The sequence below is a fragment of the Papio anubis genome, chromosome 16, assembly GCF_008728515.1.
Source record: "Papio anubis isolate 15944 chromosome 16, Panubis1.0, whole genome shotgun sequence".
Classification (NCBI taxonomy): domain Eukaryota; kingdom Metazoa; phylum Chordata; class Mammalia; order Primates; family Cercopithecidae; genus Papio; species Papio anubis.
Window position 1 is genome coordinate 91,068,850 of NC_044991.1, and position 24,792 is coordinate 91,093,641.

The 24,792-nt window shown below is 54.7% G+C and overlaps 1 protein-coding gene across 16 annotated transcripts; it reads right to left on the bottom strand.

Annotated features, from left to right (window-relative positions):
- Positions 1-1,905: 1,905 nt before the first annotated feature.
- On the bottom strand, positions 1,906-24,792 carry TPD52L2 (TPD52 like 2). Of its 16 annotated transcripts, none has more exons than XM_003904473.5 (9): positions 24,641-24,792; positions 21,726-21,871; positions 17,582-17,730; positions 15,561-15,620; positions 9,458-9,559; positions 6,206-6,232; positions 5,154-5,195; positions 4,126-4,174; positions 1,906-3,591 (listed from the first exon to the last, which is right to left on the bottom strand). In XM_003904473.5, exons 1-9 carry the CDS (start codon positions 24,657-24,659, stop codon positions 3,496-3,498), a joined length of 690 nt encoding a protein of 229 aa, XP_003904522.4. In that variant the 5' UTR covers positions 24,660-24,792; the 3' UTR covers positions 1,906-3,495. The 16 variants fall into 16 exon arrangements, with proteins under 16 accessions (XP_003904522.4, XP_009213987.1, XP_031512797.1 ...); XM_009215723.4 differs by having other exon boundaries at positions 24,390-24,689; XM_031656937.1 differs by having other exon boundaries at positions 1,906-4,035; positions 24,390-24,689.

Below are 24,792 nucleotides of genomic sequence, written 5' to 3' on the forward strand. Positions count from 1 at the left end.
ATGAGCAGTAAGTCATGACAGAGGGTGGGTGGGGAGCAGAGCCTGTTTCTGAGCATGGCTTTGTATCCAGTTTTGACTTTAGAATCCTGTAAATTACGTTAAAACCCCTAACAAGGCCAGGCGCAGTGGCTCACGCCCGTAATCCCAGCACTTTGGGAGGCCGAGGCGGGCGGATCACGAGGTCAGGAGATCGAGACCATCCTGGCGAACATGGTGAAACCCCATCTCTACCAAAAATACAAAAAATTAGCCGGGTGTAGTGGTGGGCACCTGTAGTCTCAGCTACTCGGGAGGCTGAGGCAGGAGAATGGCGTGGACCCGGGAGGCGGAGCTTGCAGTGAGCTGAGATCCGTCACTGCACTCCAGCCTGGGTGACAGAGCGAGACTCCGTATAAAAAAAATAAAATAAAAAAACCCCTAACAACAAAGCAGCCCTTGCACCACCATGGGACATCCCGGAGCCACAGGTGCACTCGTCTAACCCGCAGAAGCAAACGTTCTGTGCAGCGGCAGGTGGATCCTTCCCGCAGCAGCTGCTGTGGGAGCCCGCCCCGAGGGAGGACCCTGCGTCATTTTCATTTCATCGGTGCCGTCTTGGCTGTCTTCTGACCTGAGCCAAACAGTCCAAACTTGCCCTGTTCATTCAGCACATGAGAGGCTTCAGGTACTATTACTCCAAGTGGTCCCTCGTCCCCAGAACGAGGCCAAGCCTTTGAAGGCCGTTGAGCATGGAGTAACATGAACCCCTGACAGCCATCACGTGCTCGCCCAGGTAGTGGGGCCCTGCCCACTTCCACCCACCTCCGCCCAGCGGGCTCCTGGCACGTGTGTCTGATGCAGCCTAGCTCTTCACCAGAGGCAAGATGGCCAGCACGTGGCTTTTCGAATGCACAGCACTCTATACTACAACTTTGTTTTTTTTTGAGACGGAGTCTCACTCTCGTCACCCAGGCTGGAGTGCAATGGCTCGATCTCGGCTTGCTGCAACCTCTGCCTCCCGGGTTCCAGCGCTTCTCCTGCCTCAGCCTCCCGAGTAGCTGGGAATACAGGCGCCCACCACCGCTGGCTAATTTTTGTATTTTTAGTAGACAGGGTTTCACCATCTTGGCCAGGCTGGTCTCAAATTCCTGATCTTGTGATCCATCCACCTCAGTCTCTCAAAGTGCTGGGATTACAGGCGTGAGCCACGGCACGTGGCCTACAACTATTACTATTTTTTTGAGACAGGGTCTCAATCTCTCGCCCAGACTGGAGTGTAGTGGCGTGATCATGGCTCACTGCAATCTCAACCTTCTGGACTCAAGGGTCAGCTTCCTGAGCAGCTGGGACTAATTATTTCACTTTTTTTGTAGAGTCAGGGCCTGGCTACGTTGCTCAAGCTGGTATCAAACTCCCAGGCTCAAGTGATCCTCCCATCTTGGCCTCCCAAAGTCCTGAGCTTATAGACGTGAGCCACCACATCCGGCCTACTTAGTTGAGCTGGAATCCCAATATGTTGCCCAGGCTGGTCTTGAACTCCTGGGCTCAGGTGATCTGCCTCACCCTCCAGAATGACTGGGACTACAGGTGTGCCCAGCAGCAGCTCAGTGCTTGCAGGGGCAGCTGGCGAAGCCTCTGGAGCTCCTGGCCCAACCTGGAGCCTGGTGAGCTCCTCCTCGCCCTCCCAGGGCTGTTTCCTCTTCCCAAGACTCTGGGTCTGACTTCACAGGGTGGCCAGATACCATTCTCCCCTCACAGCTGGCTCCGCTTGTAGTCCCAGCATTGAGGACCTGCCCGTCGTCTTTGGTACTGTCCCCTGCCTGCCTCTCCCAAAACTGCGGACTCATTAGGGCAGGTGCCGCGTGTCGGTTCATTTACCACTCCTCACGGTCCTGTCCTGAACGACACATCACACAAGCCACGGGAGACTTTCCCCCAAAGGAATGCTTTATTGACAAATTACCCATTATTATAATAACCTTAAGGAAAAGATACATCAGTTAACACCCGCGCAACCTGCCTTCACACCACACCCCACAGGCCAATTTTAACCCTGGACAAAGGGCACCAAGCACTGGGGTTCCCTGGCCCCTGCATCTTTGTCGTGTGTGGAGTGCCATCCCCAGGGGTGTCTGAACTGTCTGGGGACAGAGTTGTCAGAGGACACTTGCTCTACCGACCAGGACACTTTGAGCTGAGCAGCCCTTCCCCTCCTGGGAGTGGCAGAGCCAGGCACACCACAGGCAGGCCCTCAGTGTCCTGCCAAGAGCCACTAAGGCACAGAGCTACCCCTGCAGACCATGCCATCTGACATGCAGGGCCCTGGTGTGAGAGAGAAGCTGCTGGGGTGTGATCACTTAGTAACAGGAAGAGATCTTTGTAGCTCCTGAGAAAAAGGCAACAGCAATCCTGGCTGATGCCCATGCCCCACCCTCCACCTGACCTGTGGGGTCGTTTCATCCCAAATGCAGCAAGCAGGCGGGTTGGAGTCACTGACGAGTGCCAGCCGGGCCAGGCCCATGCAAAGGCAGCACTGAGAACGGGGGCACAGCTCTTTTAAAGGGTGCTAAAGACAGGCTTTTCCTTCTCTTGGCTCCCCCACTCCCAGAGGCTCAAGAGCCCTTTGGGGCAGAGCAGGGGAGCCAGTGGGAGCTGCCACGGTTGAGAAGAGAAGCAGGTTTTGTACACTGGGATGGAGTGTGCATGAAATCAAACACCCCAACTGGAACAGGCTGCCACGCAGACCAGGTGTAAAATTCCACACAGTGCTCACCACCATTAAGGAACTCTCATCTATATACACATAAAAATTATAAAGAAATAAAGCATAAGGCAATGTAAGGCTTGTATTTCAGCTTGAGTCCAAAGACATACTATTCTCTATGAGGCTAAAGCTGCTTTGCCTAATTTAAACTTTTTGAAAAGTCCACTGCATTTAAAAAAGAATGAATTTGCTTCCGTTAAAGCTAGATTAGCGTGACAATTAGGCAGCTGCTGATGATCGGTTTCCTTTCTGGGGGTCTCAGAAAACTGACAGTTTTCTTGTTCGGCATTTTGAGATAAAAGATTGTGTAACAGGTAGGACTTGCTGGGTGATTGTGTTCCTTCTGTGAGTCAGGGAAGGGGGAGGAGGAAGTCAGAAAATGCCACTTATTTGATGCTTAGAACTCTTCAATCCTTCAACATTCTGATGGGCTAACATGATTCCCAAAGGGAGCCTGGGCTTTGGCTCAATATTCTTTCAAATCCTCCACCCTGTCCACTTCCTGCACCCCTGGGAAGGACAGCACAGTGATCTGTTTCATCTACAAACTTGAGTGTAAAACATCTGTGTACGAGACTGTGTTCTCTAAATTCATGCGAACGCGGCAGCCACATCTCCATGTGGATGGGCAGGACTGTCCTCAAAGCCGGCTCTGCTCATCCGCCTGGTTGGCTGCTCCGCTGAACAGAGCTGCGGCGGGATGCTGAGGGCGCGCTGCGTGTGCTCTGCAGCGGGGCGAAGCGACCACAGGCTTAGAAAGGTGCGGGATCCGACAGGGGCTTGTCACCACTCCCCGCTGAGGAAGGGAGGTTGTCACTGCCATTCTCTCGGTCACCCACAACCTTAGACTACGGGAGAGAAAAGACGACAGAAAAACCTGAGACAGAGCACACAGCACAAGGCAGACCCCAGGCCCGTGCTCAGTGCTCTACAAAAGCTTATGTGACATGAACCCTGCTCAGCAGCAACAGGGAGCAGATCACAGACGGGCACCAGCTGGACAGTCTCCAGAGGATGATGCCAAATGAAGACAGGGAATGCCAAACAGCTGCACACTGTATCGCTCCATTTACGTGACATTCTTGAAATGACACAACGATACAAAGGGAGAGTGGACTAGGGGTTGCCGGGGGTAGGGCAGGAGGAAGGTCGGCGCGGCCAAGAAGGTACCAGGAAGGGCAGTGGGGACCGGGAAGGGCAGTGTGGAGACGTTCTGTGTCCTGAGTCAGTGCCAACGTCCTGGTGGGGAGGCTGCACTACAGGATTTTCCGAGATGTTGTCACGGGAGAGAACTGTGTAAAAGGCACAAGGAACCTCTCTGCATTACTTTCTACAACGGCATGTGAGTCTACGATGACTAGTAACAGTCCAGGTACAATTACCTTTATGGTCCCAACTCGGTCCTCAAATGACTTGAAGGTTGCAGAGTTCCTTTCAAGAGAGAGGGAAGAGTGTTGGTGTCAAGAGAAAAGGGTTGTGCTGCCCTCTAACTCAGAAGGGCCTCAGGGCGAGGGCCAGCCTCCAAAGGACCCTAACAAAATCCCAAGATCTCATGGCAAAAATGTGAGACAGCCAGGTCATTCCAGAGACCCCCCAGGTCAGAAGTGAGGTCGGTCATGCCCAACAGTCCCAGGGACAGGTCCAGACATCACACAAGGCAACTGGAAACTCCCTGACTGTGCAGCCGGGGGGATGTCGGCCCCCCTCTGCTGTACCCTACGGGGACACCCTGGGCTCCTGTACTGAGGTTATGAGAAGTCTGGAGTTCACGCACATCTCTCAGAGAAGCGAAGGGAAGACCAAGGACACTTCTGGGACAGCAGAGTGATAAGGAGACAGAGGAGGAGAAAGCAGGCCAGCTCCATCCCACTCAGTCCCTCCCACAGAACCAGATACCCCTCCCAGGCCCGGGGCCTCTAGAGACCAGCACGTCTGTGACACCCAGCCGGAGTCCCCACAAGGAGAACAGGACTCTCCTGAGAATCAGGGCAGTGCCTGAAGGCACAGGCACGAAATAGGGACCACAGCTCTGGGTGTTCCCACGAAGGCTGAGACCCATAAAGTGTCCTGACTGACAGCCCACCAGGGCGAGTGCCAGGATCTGGGTGCCAGCCTCTCCAACCCCACCCCAGCTTGACGCTGCAGGCAGCCAGGGACAACTGGGAAAGGACACGGCCGAGTTTGACCCAAGGATCTCCTCTGGAGGCTGCAGGTCGAGAGCCTGACCCCTACCAGCTTCCTCGTCAGCCTAGAGGGGGTCTTTACCAGCCCTTAGCCATCAGGAGATTGCCAAGGGAATGGCGTCCTTAATTAATCCAGGGATATGGGAAGGGCAAGGTGTGACCGGCGGGAGCCGCCCCAACCCCCACCAGAGACATCCAGCTCTGGAGCTGCAGCGAGCATACGTTACCTCATGGCCGGCATACTTATTGAGTGGCGGATGGAGTAGCTGCTGCTTGGAAGCATGGCGGAAGCAGAGAAGGAAGCAAGAGTTAACACCGAGATCCACACACAACCCCAACTGGGCGGGGATGGGCAGAGCTGGGATTGCCCCACTCCCAGCAGTCGGATCAAGCTGCTGCCTCCACACCACGCCCCGAAGGAAACTCAACCCAGGGTCCTCCCTCGGCCTCACGGGGGGCACCCCAAGTCTGCCCCTCCACACCACGCCCCTGAAGGAAACTCAACCCAGGGTCCGCCCTCGGTCTCACGGGGGGCGCCCCAAGTTGCCCAGCACATAGCACTGGGGGAGGAGGGCACTGCCATAGGAAGTGTGAGGAGACCAGGCCTGGGCTTTTGAAAAGTATTTGGGACCAGCAGCCTTCAGATGTCCTTACTTGACTTCGGCAAGTTTAAGGACCTTTTGGCAAAAAAGAAACAACCAGGTCAGGTAAAAACACATGAAATCACAGATTGCTCTGGGCCTGGCTCTAGACCTCCCGGTTCCAGCCAGAAGTGCAGGTGCGGGCGGCGCCCCGGGCTGGCCTAGAGGAGCCTGCTCTGGCCCACAGGAGGGCCCTGTGGGAGGCACAGGTAGTAAGACAAAACTCCATCTGAAGGAAAACAAGGAAACAGGACCGATGTCGAACAGGAAGGTGGTGAGAGTCGGCACAGCCCTCCCCCATGAAAAGGCTCCTTCTCAGAAGTAAACTCAGGCGTGGACGCCAGGCCAGTTATTCACTGACCCGGGAGCAGGCAGCCCGTGAGCCTGGGTGGGAATGGGAAGCACGAGGAGGGACACAGAAGGGCCGGGGGATTCCGGGGGGGCCTCTGCGTCGATCCCACGCTGCTGCTTTGTTCCCCGAGATGCAGCAACTGCCTGGCTGGGACTGCTGTCCTGGAAGGGGTGATCCCCCTTTCACCAGCCCTCTACCAGCATAGCTGCCCACGGGCCCTGCCAGAGTCCACCCTGCCCCAATTCAGAGAACAGTCTTCCACAGGTGTGTCCAGGCTCAGCCTTACCTAAAGGAGTGTGAAAATGGATGAGCCCTGGAAGGTGGCAGCAGGAGAGAAGAGGAAACGAAGTGTAAGCAAGGCAGGCCAGCACCCACTCACAGCCCTCCTCAGGGAGCCCCAGGCCCCCTGCTCATGCTCAGCCAGGCCCAGCAGGGGAAGACCCTCCAGGACAGCTCCTCCATCCGCATACCACCGGCGAGAGCAGCCCTGTCTCCAGTCTCCTCAAGTCCTGACTCAACAGGAGGCTCTCGCAAGCTCACGACTAGCAACTGCTTAGGCTCACGGCTGTGCACAGGAGGCCCCTGGGTCCAAGCCCTGTCCACGCCTTATGCCCCAAGGCACACCTATTTGAAGAAGCCACAGCACCTGGAGCGCAACTGGCCCCATCCAGTAGCACAAAGGTATGAAACGTGCCACAGCGTGACAGCTGGGTTTGCCCAGCTCCACAGAACGAGAGCGGCCCCTGTTCCCCAAAGCGCGTCAGCTGAGGAGGCACACACACTGTGGGAGCATGTGGGACACCCTTGGCGCCGAGCACTTCTGCTCTGAGCTCTGTCCATGCACGCAGACACCAACCTGGAAACCTGTGTGTCCAAGGGCAGCTGCCGCCACTCACTGCAGCCAGGCCCACTCCGACACGGAGGCAGCCACTGAAGAACTGATAAACGCTCAGCTCGCCCGCGGTCCTGAGACCACGGAGTCGGATGGTGACCTGACCCTGGTGTAAACGCCCCCCTCTGACCTAAATCCAGTTCCCTTTCCCCCATCCCCATCACCTATGCCCCAGGGCACACCAAAGGCCTCACAGTCCGGGGCTGCCCTGAGACGGGCCCATCATAGACGTGGGTGTTGGGCAGCTGTCCCGAGGGGCTTCCACGCAAGAGTAAGCTGGGTCCATGGGGTTCATCGGCCCTAAACTCGATATAAACCTCCTGGAACCCAATTTTCACTTTCAGGAAGCAGTGAGCTCCCAACCTCGGTCTCTAGGTCAAGAGGTGGATGGGCCCAGACCTCAGAAACCACCTGTGACTGCCTGGGGAGATGATGGGGATACACCAGGGGCTCCAGACGTCAGAGGTCACACCACCACTACAAACATAAATGGAGGAGCAAGCAGGGCAAGACACACCAGCAAACAGGGCCTCTCCACGGGCACCGTGAACACGGCCGGCCAACTGCAGCGAGCTGGCTCGTCCCAGGTCAGCCTGAGGCCCCGCTCACCCAGCTGGCCCCACATACCAGGGCACACGTGCAAACACGTGGCACAGTGTGGCCAGGCACACTGACAGCTGTGCCAGAGTCACTGCAACAGGAGATCTGCTCACTGCCAGCCATGCCCTGAGGCTACACGGCACAGGGGTCAGCTGCCAACCCCAGGACTGAGCAAAGCGCGAGAGCCCTCCTCCCCATCAGAGGAGCAGCAGACAGAGAACTGGGACCGTGTCCCTGTGCTTCCAGAGAAAAACAGGCCACACAAACAAACGCCCAGATCAAAACCCCAGGACTGGCCTGTGCACGGCTATGTCAATCAGTGCCGAGGGCTCCGCCTGACCCTTGGATTTCCACCACGATGCTCTGAACAAACTCAAAAGGGAGTATGGACACTATGAGTGGGCAAACGCCCCCGATGGCTGGCATAAATTTAGGCACAACAGACACCCGTTGCTTCCTGAAGATGCTCTGTGGTGAGACCGGCATTTTCGGGAAGAAAACAGCCCTGCAAGGCTGAGTGCAGCTGGAGCTCAGGGTGTCCCTCCTGGGTCCAAAGCACAGCAGCAGTGGGGAAGACCTGCATTTGGAGGGTGCCCCACAAGGACCCCCCAAGTCCCAGCTGCTGGGGAGTGTGGAGCCCTGGGCGTGCGAGGGTGCACAGAGGAAACACACATGTTGTGTACTGATGACTGCAGCTTCTCCAGAGGTTTAAAACTCTCAAAATAGAAGTCGCCGCGATCGGAGAGTAGATTACCTCAAACAAACAAAAATACAAGTGGGCACAGCTCCTGGGCAGTGGCCATCCCCTCTGCTTGGCAGGGTGGGTCCCTGGGTGTGTGGCCGTCTGTGTCCTGGCCTGTGGCTCAGTGGTCAGGGGAGAGCGCTGGCAACCACAGGCTGGGAGGCAGGACATACCTAACCTAAGCCAGGCAGGCAGGCAGGCAGGCAGGCAGGCAGGGAGCCGGCCCAGCAGGAGATGTACGTATCTCTGAATCCTGCAGGGGCCATGAGAGGGGAAGAGGGGAGGGCTAGGTGGGGTCAGCACGGTGCCCCACTCACCGGTCCTCTAGGAACCCTGCACCCATCTTTGCCAGAATTGGGTCAGAACTGCAGGGAGGCACTCCCTGAGATCCCAAAGCCAGAAGACCAGTTCTGAGAATGGAAAGGAGTCAGGCAGGGTGGGCAGCAGCACCCAGAAGTTGGGCCAGGATGCTGGTGATGGTGACAACCTCCATCATCCGCTCCTACAGCCCGTGTGAAAGAGGCCCACCCGAGGCCCAGCCGGGGCCCAGCCGGGAGGTAGTCCGGCCAAGCATCATATCCAGGCTTCTGGCTCAATCCCCTCATCACCGTGCTGTGGTCAGGGAGCCTAGAGCAGGGAAGGGAGAGGAAACGTGCCAGCCACAAAGTGCCGGCCCTGCTCACTGACCTTGGTCCCTGGAGGCTGGAGGAGCGACTGATGGTCCCGCCGGCTGTCACCTGTCTCTGGAGGTGGAGGAGGACTGCCGTCCCGCCCTGACCTGTCCTGGAGATGGTGGACTGCCGTCCCGCCCTGACCTGTCCTGGAAGTGGAGGAGGACTGTGGTCCCGCCCTGACCTGTCCTGGAGGTGGAGGAGGACTGCGGTCCCGCCCTGACCTGTCCTGGAGGTGGAGGAGGACTGTGGTCCCGCCCTGACCTGTCCTGGAGGTGGTGGTGGACTGCCGTCCCGCCCTGAACTGACTCTGACCCCCAGGCTGGAGTCGCTGCCTCTCAGTGAAGCTTCGAGGTGCAGACTCGTCCCTCACCAACCCTGAGCACCACAAGTTACCCAAAGCACTGGCGGCCAACCCTCCTTGAAGAACACAAAAATGACAGAAAAGCAGCCGACAGGGATGGACGAACCTCCCAGGCGAGGGTCCCACACAGACTGGTCAGGGCCATGATGGCCACATCCTCGAGCCAGGGTCTGAGGCCTGATCTCCAGGCAGGCTTCCTGTAGTGCCTCCAACACCTCACCTCACTCCTGGCCAGGTCTCAGGGCAGCAGGGTCAGGGCTGGGTCTCACCTCATGTCTCCAAGCTTCCTGCTGATGGCAGAGCCCACTGTGGACAGGGCAGCGGAGGTCTTCTGTCCGGCCTGTGAGAGAGTTTCCTGAGTCTTCTTGTAGCTGGAAGAAGACATACCAGTTAAATCAACCAGACAGCATGGACGGGTCACCACCCTCAGCCAAGCAAACAAAGCACTGGGAGCACGCCCGAGGAAAACTGAGGAAAGGAGCCGGGGCAAGGGGTGGACACTTGCCAGGTGTCTATGGAGCGGGTGCAGGCGCAGAGCCCCTCGGCCCCCAGAGGCCCCTGCAGCGAGGAGCAGCCTGTGTGTTGCTCACTGAGCTCTCAGCGACCCTGCTGACTTTCAGCCCCCCAGCCCCGTGATGATGCTGCTTTCTCATCTCACAATCCAACTCCACCCCCTCACCTGACACCTCCTAAGCCCGCTTTCCTGTCTTCTCACAGCCCCTCTGACTACAGAGAAGATGCCCCATTTGCCTGCTAAAGAGCGGACGGGCCCCCTGAGGTGCACGCCTGGCAGGCAATGCCAGAGCAGAAAGGCCTCTCAGTGCCCTGACCGGCCCATGCGTGCAAGGTTCCCTTTCCTCTTCCCAATGAGACTGTGCTGAGGGGAGAAAATGCTCAACCACGGCTGTGGGAATGAGCTTCAGAGTGGCCATGCAGCCCGCAAGGTGCCCCTCCTCCAGACAGGGGAGCCCGTGTGCCTTCAGAGCATCGGACAGTTCCATTCCCAGGCCTCTTTTCACAGTGCAAGGGTCTGTCCCGGCTCCTAGTGAAGGCCCCGCTTCTATCCTCTCCAGCTCCCTCCAGTGTCCACCCACATGGGTACATCCCACCAAAGCAAAGCTCTGGGGCCTCGGCGTCCACAGGACGGGCAAAGGGCAGCAGGCAGGATGCTGTGGCTGCAGGGATACTGTTGGGCCCACCATGACAGTCAACACCTAAAGTCGCAGGCCCTCATCCAGCTGCCACCGTAAACACAAAACCCGGCAGCCTCCAACATAACCAAGTCCAAAATGCGAACCCATGACCACCTTCCCCACAGCTCCTCCCTCAGCGAAGCCAGGAACTCAAGGCTGAATGGAGACAGGCTCCCAGGGCCATCTTGGCATTACCAGTGCCAACCTGGAGAGCTGGCAAACCCAGCCAAGCCCTGACTGAGTGGCATCTGGGATGACTGGTGCCAGAGAAGGTGCAGGCTCTGCCCGCTCCCACTGGCGACACCAGGTCCCAATGATGGGCCTTCCGGAGCACTTACTCACAGGCCCTCCACACCACCCCCTGCAGGAGGCCTGTGTGAGCTGAGCGCCACCACTCTCCAGCCCCTAGTTGACAAGTGTGTGTGACCCACCAAGTGTGCCCCGGCAGCACATCCCAGCACAGCTCTCTCGTGCCCACCCCCAGCCAAGGCCCAGAGGACGCACTTTCTTTTCTTTTTATTTTTTGAGACAAAGTCTTGCTGTCGCCCAGGCTGGAGTGCAGTGGTGCAATCTCAACTCACTACAACCTTCGCCTCCAGGTTCAAGAGATTCTTTTGCCTCAGCATCCCAAGTAGTTGGGATTACAGACACCCACCACCACGCCCTGCTAATTTTGTTTTTAGTACAGATAGGGTTTCACCATGTTGGCCAGGCTGGTCTCCATCTCCTGATCTCAGGTGATCCACCCGCCTCGGCCTCCGAAAGTGCTGGGATTACAGGTGCGAGCCACCGTGCCCGGCCTATTATTTTATTTTATTTTAGAGACAAGGTTTCACCATGTTGAGGCTGGTCTCCTGACCTCAGGTGATCCGCCCGCCTCGGATGTCATCCAAAGCACTGGATGACAGAGTACAGGTGTGAGCCACCGCACCCAGCCCAGAGGATACACTTCCCATCCAGACTCCGTGCAGCTGGAACCACAGCTGTTTTTATCTTTTTTCTTTTTTTATTAATAAAACATCAGGTATAAGTAACTAATGACCTGCTACATTTAGTTTTAAAAATACAAATTCTTTTTTGTTGAGATGGAGTCTTGCTCTGTAGCCCAGGCTGGAGTGCAGCGGCGCCATCTTGGCTCACTGCAAGCTCCGCCTCCCGGGTTCACACCATTCTCCTGCCTCAGCCTCCTGAGTAGCTGGGACTACAGGCGCCGCCACCACCACGCCTGGCTAATTGTTTTGTATATTTAGTAGAGACGGAGTTTCACCATGTTAGCCAGGATGGTCTCCATCTCCTGACCTCGTGATCAGCCCACCTCGGCCTCCCAAAGTGTTGGGATTACAGGCGTGAGCCACCATGCCTGGCCCCAAAATGCAAATTCTGAAGACATCTTTAACTTTGATTTTCCCTGAAATAACAAATGCATAAAACCATGTGAACGTCCTATGGTTCGCTGAAGCAAAGTCACCTGCAGCAGAGGATTCTAAAGTCCTCACAGCACCTGCATTTGTGCCTAAAGAGTGGGGATGGGGAAGCTGCACCTGCATTTGTGCCCTAAGAGTGGAGATGGTGAAACAGAAGTTGGAGAGAAAACCGCCGCCTGTGCCCAGCCTTTGGAATGAGATGCGGGTCTTGAGTGTGACCTGTGGGTGGGTAAGTACCACCCACACGAGAAGGAGGGTCCTGAGGGTCCCTCAGGACCCAATGACCACTGAACACTGACACGATGTGCCACTGTGGTCAGTCCCTGCCGTGCCATAAACCACACTCAAGCCCCTGGGGGTCCCTCAGCCCTCAGCATTGCTTGGGTGTGGAAACGAGGGGTCACAAGGGAACCTCCTCTGGAAACGGGAACCTCCAAACTGGGATGGCCCTGGAAACAATGGGCATCACCTGCACCGCCTGAGGCCACCACCAGAGGCCACCACCAGCTCCTCTCCCGCCTTCTCTTCCTACAGCAGGTCCCTGCCCAACAGCTGTGGCTCTGACCTCTCCCTTCCCCTTCTCAGTCCCATCCTGGGCCTCCAAGGTAGCAGCAACAGCTGCGAGGTCCCCTTCCAAGGCTCACAGTGCTGCAGGCCTGTTCTGAGAGCCTCAAACACGCAGGCACACACATTCCTCAGAGGACCAGAAGGCTGGGGAAGCTAAGCCAGGAGGAAGGGGCAGGGGTCAGAGCCAGCATCTGCACCCAGTAACTAGTTTCAGCTCTACTTGAGGGCACCAGGCCGGGCAACCGCAGCCAGCACCCATTTGGGAGTTCCTAAGACCTTCCAGGAAGAGAGCCCTGGACAGACAGCAGTTTTGTCCCATGCCAGGAGCTGCCCCCTGGGCAGCACAGGGCATCTGGTGGACATCCTTGCACTCCCCCTCTCCGGAGTCTTCCTCTGGGGGCTACCCCCACTCCCACTCAGGGTGGACAAGTGATCCAGGCCTGGCCAGAGCACACCACCTCCCCGGCCACAGCCATTAGTCCAGGGAGACCCACACGGGACCAGACTGTCGGGCTGCAGCAGTGGGGGCAGGGACTTCTCTGCCAGGTGAGTGCTCCCACCTCCCTGTTTGGTTGATGCTACCTTGAGTCGTGCTTTCTGTCACCTGCAACCAAAACAACTCCAAGTGAACCAGCTTGTAACTGCAGGATCGATACAATGCCCCTCTCAGCACTGAGGTTTTTAGTTAGCTCTGCCTATAAATAGAATGCAACAGGCAATCATTTTACCACTCACAGAACACAGCTGCTCTTGCCTTCAGACACGACCCACTGAGGAGAATGTGGCCACATTGCAGCCTCATGGGGCCAAGCATCAGCGCTATCCTCCACCCGCCGGCCACATTCTTCCCGTCCCTCCTCCGGGTACCACTGGCTGAAAGGATCTACAGACATGTGGGTCAGGAAGCAGGAAGCTCTTACTGCCTTCCTCTGCAAGAGCTCTGGGCAGTGGAGGCACACCCACGGCCCACCTCCTGAAGCTGACTAGGAGGGGCACCAGCCAGGAGGAGCACGCGCAGTGGCCACATCCTCAGGCCCCACCTCCTGAGCCATATCCCTTCCGCCTGGGCCGTCTGGGCAGAAACCACCACCCTCGGCCTGGGCCGTCTGGGCAGAACCACCTTCTACTCTGGAACTGTCCGTCTGACAGCTCTCCCCACAGAACTCAGGGGAATGGCCTCTGCCAGGTGACGCACTGGCCGTATGCTTCCATGCTGAGCCACATGCTTCCCCAGAGGGGTCAGGATGCTAAGTGTTGCACTAAGCTCTCTGAAACACTATTTATTTGAAATAGGATCCCGGCAGCTTTATGTCAGTTGGTTTTACAAAACAGCACTGAAGTCTCCTGAGACTTATTTTCAGATTGAGTCTGCACCGTGCGTCTGCCTGATGCCCAAACTGCAAGGATGACCAGATGACCAGATGACCGTCACTGACCGTCACTGACCCAACCTAGGGAACACCCACTACCCAGCAAGGTCACTGTCCGTCACTGTCCCAACCTAGGGAACACCCGCTGCCCAGCAAAGTTACTGTCCATCACTGTCCATCACTGACTGTCACTGTCCCAACCTAGGGAACACCCGCTGCCCAGCAAGATCACTGTTCAACGCAGCCCGAAAGACACAGTCCACCAGGGTCCCTAGAACACCCAGGTCAACGTGCCATGAACCGCCTGAGTTTCTGACACCAGCTTCCCACTGTGACACCAGACGCAAAGGCCCACGTGCAGAGTGCCGGCCTGGTACCCCAGGACCTTCAAGACAAGCTCGGCAGCAACCACTTCCTTCCAGCCCAACACGGGAGGACGTTCTGCCCATGTTCTGCGGCAACCATTACAGTGCTACCTTCTAAATAACAGACGGAAAAATCCCACAGAGACTATTTTAGAATATTCCCCTTCTCAGCTTAAAGACATTATACTCAGATCAGAACACAAGTAAATGAGGATCCATATCCAGCTGAAGGATCTCCAAATATTAGGAGTCACTCTGAACCACGCCGCTGACACACACATATCAAACTACCCACAGTGAATCCACACTGGCCAACGCTCTGACAATGTGGTGCCTCCCAGACCACGAGGACTTCACATTTCCACCCGCACGTCCTCCACCACGCCCTCCCCCAAAGGAGGAAAGGAATTCTGAGAACCCAACAGCTGGAGCCAAGCAGGGAAAAGGGTTAGGGTTGGAACACACAAAAATTCGCCACCAACAGAATCAGGCCAAGTGGTGTCGTCCAGCTTGTGCACTGCTGGAAGCCAAGGAGCTCTATTAGTCAGAAATGCAGCCAGGACCAGCGCAGGCCTCTTATATAAGGGATGCATATATCAGGCAGAGGGGAGTTTTAAGTGTGGTCAGGTGGCTGAGTGAGTTTCTTTCAGCTACTATTCCCTGTTCCTCAATAGTCTAAAGGATAGTTTTACCTGGGAGAAAAGTTATGATAGAGAAAAATATGGCAGTACAAAAGAGAGCTTTGTGCCAAGTGTGCACAGCTAATTCCTGGCCAGGTGTCAGGGAGGCAGAGAAAGGAGGAAGGAGGAGGTGCTGATGGTACAGGCACTCAGGAGGGAGGAGGAGGAAGGAGGAGGTGCTGATGGTACAGGCACTCAGGGCGGAGAGGAGGAGGAAGGAGGAGGTGCTGATGGTACAGGCACTCAGGGAAGTGAAGGAAGGAAGGCGGAAGGTCATCCGGAAAATAGGCTCTGAAGGAACATGTCATTAAACAAAGTCGGAAAAGTCACCAATCATTAAACAAACTCAGGCGGAAGTCTGTTAAACAAAAAGTCACCAGAAACCGACAAATAGGCAATTTTCCGAAGCGTTAAACAAAATAAAAAAAGGCGGAAAATCCTGTCATCGCGCTCCGGAAAATGAGCTATCGGAAAAAAGTTTCAATCTGTCGATATTCCGGAAGAATCTAATCATTAAGCTCGAAGTCGGCGTCTAATCAAATAAACAAAATAAGGAAAAAATCATTATCAAAATAAGGAACAATCGTCTTCAAAACAAAAAGATGCTGTGAGCCTCCCAGGAGGCCGGGAGGAGAAGGGAGGAGGAAAGGAGGAGTGCTGATGGTACAGGCACTCGGGAGGCGGAGAGCAGGAGGAGGACGTGCTGATGGTACAGGCACTCAGGAGGTGGAGAGGAGGAGGAAGGAGGAGGTGCTGATGACACAGGCACTCACAGGTCTGACTGGGTCACTTTCTCATTCCACTCTCCAAGTTTCTCAGAAGTTTTCACATAGCTAAAAACAGAAAGTCTACAGTGAATTATTTAGAAGAACAATTTTAAGTCAGGCATCAAACTGCAGGTGAGGTTCCAGGGAAGACAGAGGAGGACCAGCTGGCAGGGACATCAACTCTACAGACGGCCCAAAAACAGGGTCCACTGCCTCAACCAGGCCCTGTGCAGGCTCCAGGCCGCCAGGCGAGCTGTGGGTATGGCGGAACTGATCGTCCCCTTTTCCGTCACCCGGCAGTAGCCCCTGGTCTCTCACTAGGAGATTCTTGGGGAACAGCACTGCTGTGGGGGACTGGAAGGGCACAGCCCACAGCTCCAAAACACCACTGGGATTCAAAACTTACGATGTCCTAGGATAAAAAAATGAGTTTCTCGTATGTGAGATTTATGAAATGGGACTTGATCTGTCATTCTGTAGGGACGTGGCTCCTGGGAAACATTCCACGCCCACACACACACAAATGCGGGTATGTTTCAAGAGAAGCCACGTGGACAGGGCCAAGTGAGAAAGCAGCATTCCCCAAATTCAGAGAGCTGAGTGACATCTGGGTTGGCGTCAGGGATTCTGTTTCCATACAGTCATGGAGGGTCAGAGGCCCTAGGGTTGTGGGACCATACGGTCATATACGGTTTTTTTTTTTGGTTTTTTTTGAGACAGAGTCTCGCTGTGTCGCCCAGGCTAGAGGGCAGTGGCATAATTTTGGCTCACCGCAACCTCTGCCTCCTGTGTTCAAGAGATTCTCCTGCCTCAGCCTCCCCAGTAGCTGGGATCACAGGTGCACACCACCACACCCAGCTAAACTTTTGTATTTTTCAGTAGAGACAGGGTTTCTCCATGTTGACCAGGTTGGTCTTGAATTCCTAACCTCAGGTGATCCACCCGCCTCAGCCTCCGAAGTGCTGGGATTACAGGCGTGAGCTACTGCGCCAGGCCCATGTGGCCGTATCTGGGTCAGAGGCTGTGACCATGCCACACCCACAATAAGGACCACAGAAAAACCATTCTTGCTCAAGTCCTGATCAGTGCTCCCTTGAGTCTGGACACTGAAACACAAGTCTTCCTATCAATTTCCACCCGGACAACTAGCCAGTGTGTCTGCCTTTTTAAAACACATAGAAGCCGGGTGTGGTGGCTCACACATGTAATCCCAAGCATTTTAGGAGGTCAAAACAAGAGGATTGCTTGAGCCCAGAAATTTGAGACCAGCCTAGGCAACAAAGCAAGATCCTGTCTCTATAAAATGTGAAAAAATTAGCCAGGCACAGTGGCGCACGCCTGTAGTCCCAGCTACGAGGGGGCTGAGTTGGGGGATCGCTTGAACCCAGGAGGTCGAGGTTGCAGTGAACGACTGCGCCGCTGCACTCCAGCCTGGGTGACAGAGCAAGAACATCTCAAAAAAGAATTTAAAAAAAAAAGGCCAGTGTGGCAGCTCATGCCTGTAATCCCAGCACTTTGGGAGGTCAAGGTGGGTGGATCACAAGGTCAGGAGTCCAAGACCAGCCTGGCCAAGACGGTGAAACCCCATCTCTACGAAAAATACAAAAAATAAAATAAAAAATTAGCCGGGTGTGGTGGCAGACGCCTGTAATCCCAGCTACCTGGGAGGCTGAGGAAGGAGAATCACTTGAACTCGGTGGGCAGAGGTTGCAGTGAGCCAAGATTGCGCCAGTGCACTCCAGCCTGGGTGACAGAGTGAGACTCTGTCTCAAAAATAATAATAATAACCGAAGTACACAAAAATTTAAAAATAAACAAGACACACGCAGACACCAAGCTCTTTGAAAAAACAAGGCACAGTCCCTGGGCCTAGGGCTCAGAGCCTCTCACTGGCTCCTTCCAAACAGGCCACTCAACTCCATGGCTGCAACTTGTCCCTGGGTATGACGATGCCCCTCACATGCCAGGGGCGTGTGTGGTGCACGTTCTTTTCAGCCCCCGGGGGTGCGCCTGGGGCAGGTACCTACGCGTTAGAGACCTGTACATCGTGCCAGCTCCTGGACAGGTTCTGTTTCAGCCCCCCCAGGGTGGAGAGGCCCAGCCTCCTCTTGAGCTCTCCACAGTGCCTCTCCTTGGCTGCCAGGACCTGGCGCAGAGTGACAATTTCCTCTTCCACCTGCAAAGCATGCAGTCGACATGATGAGCCATCACTACTGCAGGAAGTGACTAACATCCTCATGCACAGTGCCATGAGTTACACAAGAACATTCCGCTTACTGAAGCATTAACTCGTCCTAGGAATAATAGCGTCTACAGCAGACATCTGATTTTTGGGTTTTGTTTTTTTTTTTTGAGACGGGATTTCACTCTTGTTGCCCAGGCTGGAGTGCAACGGCGCGATCTCGGCTCACCGCAACCTCTGCCTTCCAGGTTCAAGCGATTCTCCTGCCTCAGCCTCCTCAGTGGCTGGGATCACAGGCGTGCGCCACCACGCCCAGCTAATTTTGTATTTTCAGTAGAGAAAGGTTTCTCCATGTTGGTCAGGCTGGTCTCAAACTCCCAACCTCAGGCAATCCACCCACCTCAACCTCCCAAAGTGCTGGGAGTACAGGCGTGAGCCACCGCGCCCAGTCAGCAGCCATCTGTTTTTATCTGGTACTAGGAACTTGACTCCAGAGAACTGTCCCATGCGCCGGAGCTAAATGGTTCTGGGAGAGCTACCAATCACTATGTCCATTTGTGGTCATGAGGAATGGCCCAGGATGACCATGCCAGGCTTGTTTCATGCCAGGCTCTTTCCTGGGACTGGGCATGGTATTAAAAAGGTGAAGACCCTGGCCGGGCACGGTGGCTCATGCCTGTAATCCCAGCACTCTGGGAGGCCAAGGCAGGTGGATCACGAGGTCAGAAGATCAAGACCATCCTGGTTAACACAGTGAAACCCTGTCTCTACTAAAAAATACAAAAAAATTAGCCGGGCATGGTGGCAGGCACCTGTAGTCCCAGCTACTCGGGAGGCTGAGGCAGGAGAATGGCGTGCAGCTGGGAGGCGGAGCTTGCAGTGAGCCGAGATCGCACAACTGCACTCCAGCCTGGGCGACAAAGCGAGACTTGGTCTCAAAAAAAAAAAAAAAAAAAAAAAAGTGAAGTCCCTGGCCGGGTACAGAGGCTCACACCTGTAATCCTAGCACTGTGTGAGGCCAAGGCAGGCAGATTACCTGAGGTCAGGAGTTTGAGACCAGCCTGGCCAACACATGATGAAACCCCGTCTCTACTAAAAATACAAAAATTAGCCAGGCATGGTGGTGCGCTCCTGTAATCCCAGCTACTCGGGAGGCTGAGGTAAGAAAATTGCTTGAACCTAGGAGACAGAGGTTGCAGTGAGCCGAGACCGTGCCACTGCACTCCAGCCTAGGTGACGGACCGAGACTCCGTCTCAAAAACAAACAAACAAAAACAGTGAGGATCCCTTTCCCTCAGGGCTCTCAGTCTGGGCTTGGACGATAGAAGCTGAAACTGTTGGCAGCCAGGCACCGTCTGCACTCATCGAATTCCATATGCAGGGAGGAGGAGGCAAATGGCCAGAGACCCGGGTGACAGAGAAAAAGCCCTTAGGAAAACACTTGTGTACCTGAGATCAGTTCCAAACCTTGGCAAGAGTCAGTTACACGAACCTAAAGGTAAATTATCTTCTGTGCTTCAGGTAGTTAGAACTGAGTAACAGCAAGATGCCTGAAAATGAAAACTTGACCTTTCTCAGGTCTTTTAAAAAAAAAAAAAAAAAAAAGACCTCTGAAAGGGGCATCATTCGGCGTTTTGCCACTTTAGAATGAGTTCTTAGTATCTTCAGCTCATATATGACTAGCTTCTCTTTAAAAATTCTCTTTCTTGGCTGGGCACGATGGCTCACACCTGTAATCCCAGCACTTTGGGAGGCCGAGGGGGGCAGATCACCTGAGGTCAGGAGTTCAAGACCAGCCTGACCAAAATGATGAAACACCGCCTCTACCAAAAATACAAAAATTAGCCAGGCGTGGTGGTGGGCTCCCATAACCCCAGGTACTTGGGAGGCTGAGACAGGAGAATCGCTTGAACCTGGGAAGCGGAGGATGCAGTGAGCCAAGATCGTGCCATTCCACTCCAACCTGGGCAACAAGAGCGAAACGACTAAAAAAAAAATCTTTCTTCCGTATAATCCCAGCACTATGGGAGGCTGAGGCAGGCGGATTACCTGAGGTCTGGAGTTCAAGACCAACCTGGCCAACATGGTGAAACTCTGTCTACTACAAATACAAAAATTAGCCAGCCGTGGTGTTGTGCGCCTGTAATCCCAGCTACTCGGGAGGTTGAGGCAAGAGAATCACTTCAACTCAGGAGGTGGAGGCCGCAGGGAGCCGAGATCACACCACTGCACTCCAGCCTGGGTGACAGAGTGAGACTCCATCTTTAAAAAAAAAAAAAAAAAAAATCTTTCTTTGGCTGGGCACAGTGGCTCGCACTTGTAATCCTAGCACTTTGGGAGGCTGAGCCAGGCAGAACTCTTGAGGCTGGGAGTTCAGGACCAGCCTGGCCAACATGGTGAAACACTTGTCTCTACTAAAAATATAAAACTTAGCCAGGTGTGGTGGTGGGCATCTGTAATCCCACCTACATGGGAGGCTGAGGCATGAGAAGCACTTGATCCAGGGAGGCAGAGGCTCCAGTGAGCTGAGATCATGCCACTGCACTCCAGCCTGGGCGACAAAGAAGAGACTCTGACTCAAGAAAACGACTTTAAAAAAAAAAAAAAAAACTTCATCTTGTAATTCAACTCTGAAAAAAACCTTGTGGGTTTAGTTTCTAAAGTCGCATACTCTGAAATAAAATGGAAAGCAAAGTCTCCTTGGACTTCCTGCTACTCTCCTTTAATCTTCTAGGCTAGAAATAACTGCGTGATGTCCTCAGGATCTGAAACCTGGTCCTCAGGCCCAGCAGCACAACCATCCTTACTCAGACCTAGGCCTGGACCCAGATTCTGGAATTAAACCGTATCACAGGGTGATTCACAGGGTGAAAAGAAAACTCTTGGCAGTTGCTTTGACTAAAAATTATGGTTGGAGGCTTTTGTTCTTTTTTTTTTTTTTTGAGACGGAGTCTCGCTCTGTCGCCCAGGCTGGAATGTGGTGGCCCGATCTCGGCTCACTGCAAGCTCCGCCTCCCGGGTTTACGCCATTCTCCTGCCTCAGCCTCCCAAGTAGCTGGGACTACAGGCGCCCGCCACCTCACCCGGCTAGTTTTTTGTATTTTTTAGTAGAGACGGGGTTTCACCGTGTTAACCAGGATGGTCTCGATCTCCTGACCTCGTGATCCACCCGTCTCGGCCTCCCAAAGTGCTGGGATTACAGGCGTGAGCCACCGCATCCAGCTAAGGCTTTTGTTCTTAATTCCTATATTACTCTTAAGGGACTCTCACTTAAAGAATATCACATAAATACTTTTTACAAAAGAAGTTTCTGTTTTGTTTTTGAGACAGGGTCTCGCTCTGTCGCCAGGCTGGAATGCAGGGCACAATCACAGCTCACTGAAGTCTTGACCTCCTGGCTTCAAGCATCCTCCCGCCTCAGCCTCCTGAGTAGCTGGGACTACAAGCAACTGCCACCACACCCGGCTAGTTTTTGGGGGTGGAGACAAGGTCTCACTGTGTTGCCCAGGCTGCTCTCAAACTCCTGGGCTCAAGCGATCTTCCCATTTTACCACCTTGTCCTACCAAAGCACTGGAATTACAGGCATGAGCCACTGCATCCAGTCAAAATAAATATTTTTAAAAGAAAACTTAAGATCCAGGGCAGAGAGATTCACGGGGTTTTACAAATGATTCTCAAGTGTTAATTCCAACAGAGACACTCTCAGTAGATGACCACTCAGAGGCGGTTCGTGTCTGAACGCTACCAATGGAGTACTTCGGAAGGGCCAGGCACAGAGGTGTGGGAAGGAAGTCACGCCCATCTCCACGGCCACGTGGCTCTGAGTCCAGTGCACGGAGCTGGGCACATACAAAGAGAACCCCTTTATCAGCGGGAACACAGAGCAGGGTAGGTGATCACCCAAGCGTGGCCAGTACCCTGGCCTCTCACTAATCCAAGAGGGTCTTAACTCCAATTCACCCCAGGACACACAGCCAAGCCACAGCACCTTGGTAAGCTCGGCCCTGAGCTCCTCCTCCTCAGCCTCTGTCAGACCCTCAATAGCAGGAGTCCGGGCAGCCACACCTGTGTCGACAGGGACATCCGTCATGGAGTCAGACAGCAGACCTTTGTTAGGAGAATTCAGGTTGATATCTGCCAGAGACAAAATGAGGCCACAAAGTGTCAAGTAAGTTATTTACTTCCAAGTAAATATGGTAGAGGTCTCTAGCAGGACAAAAGCAAAGGTGGGAGTGGGTGAGACCCTGGAGACGAACACCTCTTCTCTGAAAGGTCTGTGAGGACAGCGTGGGCAGTAGACGAGGGCGGCCACACCTCAGGCCACCTGAGATGAAAAGCCAATGCCACCTGTGCTGCTTCAGGGCACGAGAAATGCCAGCCCAAGACAGCCAGACCCTAACCAGTGAGAATACTATCTTCAGAGGCAGGAAACCCTTGCTACAAAGAAAGCAGATCAATCTAACAGAGCTTTCACTTTTTTTTTTTTTTTTTTGTGATGGAGTCTCACTCTGTTGCCCAGGCTGGAGTGCAATGGTCTGATCTCAGCTCACTGCAACCTCCGTCTCCCAGGTTCAAATGATTCTCCTGCCTCAGCCTCTGAGTAGCTGGGATCACAGGTGCGCGTCACCACGTCGGCTAATTTTTGTATTTTCAGTAGAGATGGGGTTTCACCATGTTGGCCAGGCTGGTCTCCAACTCCCGAACTTGGGTGATCCGCCCGCTTTGGCCTCCCAAAGTGCTGGGATTACAGGTGTGAGCCACCGCACCCAGCCACATCTTCCACTTTTTTTAAAAAAGGAACTTAATATGGTTAATACACACAATAAGCATCACTTTCCACTCAACACATCTGACAGGGCACATGCTAAAACTACATATTAGGAGCACATGCTGGTCATTCAGCTCCTTCTGGGAGTCGGCAAAACAAAATTCCCTTTCCTTACCTCCCGCTTCTCATCCCACAGTCAGGAAGCCACCACAGGCGGAGAGCTGCAGAGCGGTGTGCTGCCGCCACACACCTCAGCTACACCCAGATCACATTCAAATTCCTGTAGCCACTGTTTTTTCTTCACATCAAACGCATCTTCCTGACTGCACTAAAAGTCTACAAGATTTCACATAAGGAAAAATAGTCTATTTTGATTCTCTCTAAATCCAAGCACATGATTATTGTAACATTTTCCCTGTTGAACACAACATTCTGAAAAGAAACAGGCTTACTGTCAGGCGTGGTGGCTCACCTGAGGTCAGGAGTTCGAGACCAGCTTGACCAACATGGTGAAACTCCGCCTCTACTAAAAATACAGAATTAGCTGGCGTGGTGGCACGTGCCTGTAGTCCCAGCTACTTGGGAGGCTGAGGCGGGAGAATCACTTGAACCCAGGAGATTACAGGCGTGAGCCACCATACCCGGCCAAAAAATATTTTTTTTTTTTTTAAACTAAAAGAAAAACTGGCCGGGCGTGGTGGTTCAAGCCTGTAATCCCAGGCCTTTGGGAGGCTGAGGCAGGCGGATCACCTGAGGTCAGGAATTCAAGACCAGCCTGGCTAATACGGTGAAACCCCGTTTCTACTAAAAATACAAAAAATTAGCCCGGAGTGGTGGCGGGCGCCTGTAGTCCCAGCTACTCCGGAGGCTGAGGCAGGAGAATGGCGTCAACCTGGGAGGCGGAGCTTGCAGTGAGCCCAGATGGCGCCACAGCACTCCAGCCTGGGCAACAGTGCGAGACTCCAACTCAAAAAAACAAAAACAAACAAAAACAAACAAAAAACACCCTCCAGAATAATGCAGCACCCAGGAATTATAAAGTTTAATATGTGGCCGGGCGCGGTGGCTCACACCTGTAATCGCAGCACTTTGGGACGCCGAGGCGGGTGGATCACAAGGTCAAGATATCGAGACCACCCTGGGCAACATGGTGAAACCTCGTCTCTAGTAAAAATACAAAAATTAGCTGAGCGTGGTGGCGGGCGCCTGTAGTCCCAGCTACTCATGAGGCTGAGGCAGAAGAATGGCTTGAACCCGGGAGGTGGAGGTTGCCATGAGCTGAGATCGCGCCACTGCACTCCAGCCTGGCGTCAGGACAAGACTCCGTAGGAAAGGAAAGGAAAAAGGGGAAAGGGGAAAGGGGACGAGATGGAAGGGGGGGGGGGGGGGGGGGGGGGGGCAGGGGGAGGGGGAAAGAAATTTAACATCCCTCTCTTCAGCCCCAAAATGGAAGACAAACTTGTATCATATTCTCAAGATTTTAATCTCCTGGGCTGGCTCCATGCCCCTCAGGGGCCATCTCCTACTGCTCCGGGGTGACTGTTCTGGAAACAGGCCTGGTAAGCTGGGTGTGCCCCTGACTCACTCCGCCCCTCTCCATGAGGCAACCCCTAAGTAGGCTGAGCTCCGAGCAGAGCTGCTTACCCAAGGGGAGCTCTGCTGAACGCGAAGACTGTTTCACCATCCCTTCTCTGCTCGGGAGCCGCCCTCCACACCTCGGACTGGGTCCAGGGCCAGAGAGCGTGAACCCGAGGGCCCCGCGCAGGGACCGGGGGGTGGCAGAGCAAGCAAGAGCCGGGCGCGGGGTGGGCGGCATAAACGAGAGCTGCTTGGAGCGAGGGAACCCCAACTACGGGAGCCACGGCGGACGCCAGGGAACCACACCTCGGAGCCGTCCCAGGGGAGACCGGGAGGGCGGCTGGAGAGAGCCCAGGAAGCGGTCTGGGCCGCGGGCAAAAGACACACACACCGCAACCATCATAAGCTTCGAGGTCAGGGGCCCGGGAGCTGAAGAGGGGCCGCGGGGTGGGTGAGCAGAGACTGAGAGGACCGAGAGTCGCAAACGACCCCGGGAGACGGGGAACACCGGACGGCCTGGGCCCATCTGCTGCGGAGGCGCCGGGCCCGGCAGGTACCTTGGCCGGCGGAGTCCATCTTCAGACGGCGTCCTGGCCGCTGTCGCGGGCGCTGTGGGAGCCGAGCGGGCGGCGCCGGGAGTACCTGGCCGCGTACACACTGGCCAGCGGAACTGCCTCGGCCCCGCGGTGTTACGTAATCAGCGACGCGA

What these genes read in the sequence shown, in the direction of transcription:
- TPD52L2 (XM_009215723.4), bottom strand. Translation starts at nt 24,609, where the DNA reads ATGGGCCCAGGCCGTCCGGTGTTCCCCGTCTCCCGGGGTCGTTTGCGA. An exon ending in CCATTTTCACACTCCTTTAG is followed by an intron (nt 5,196 to 6,205) that starts GTAAGGCTGAGC and finishes GCTTCCAAGCAG; the next exon opens with CAGCTACTCCATCCGCCACT. An exon ending in ACCGAGTTGGGACCATAAAG is followed by an intron (nt 3,592 to 4,125) that starts GTAATTGTACCT and finishes TCTCTCCCGTAG; the next exon opens with TCTAAGGTTGTGGGTGACCG.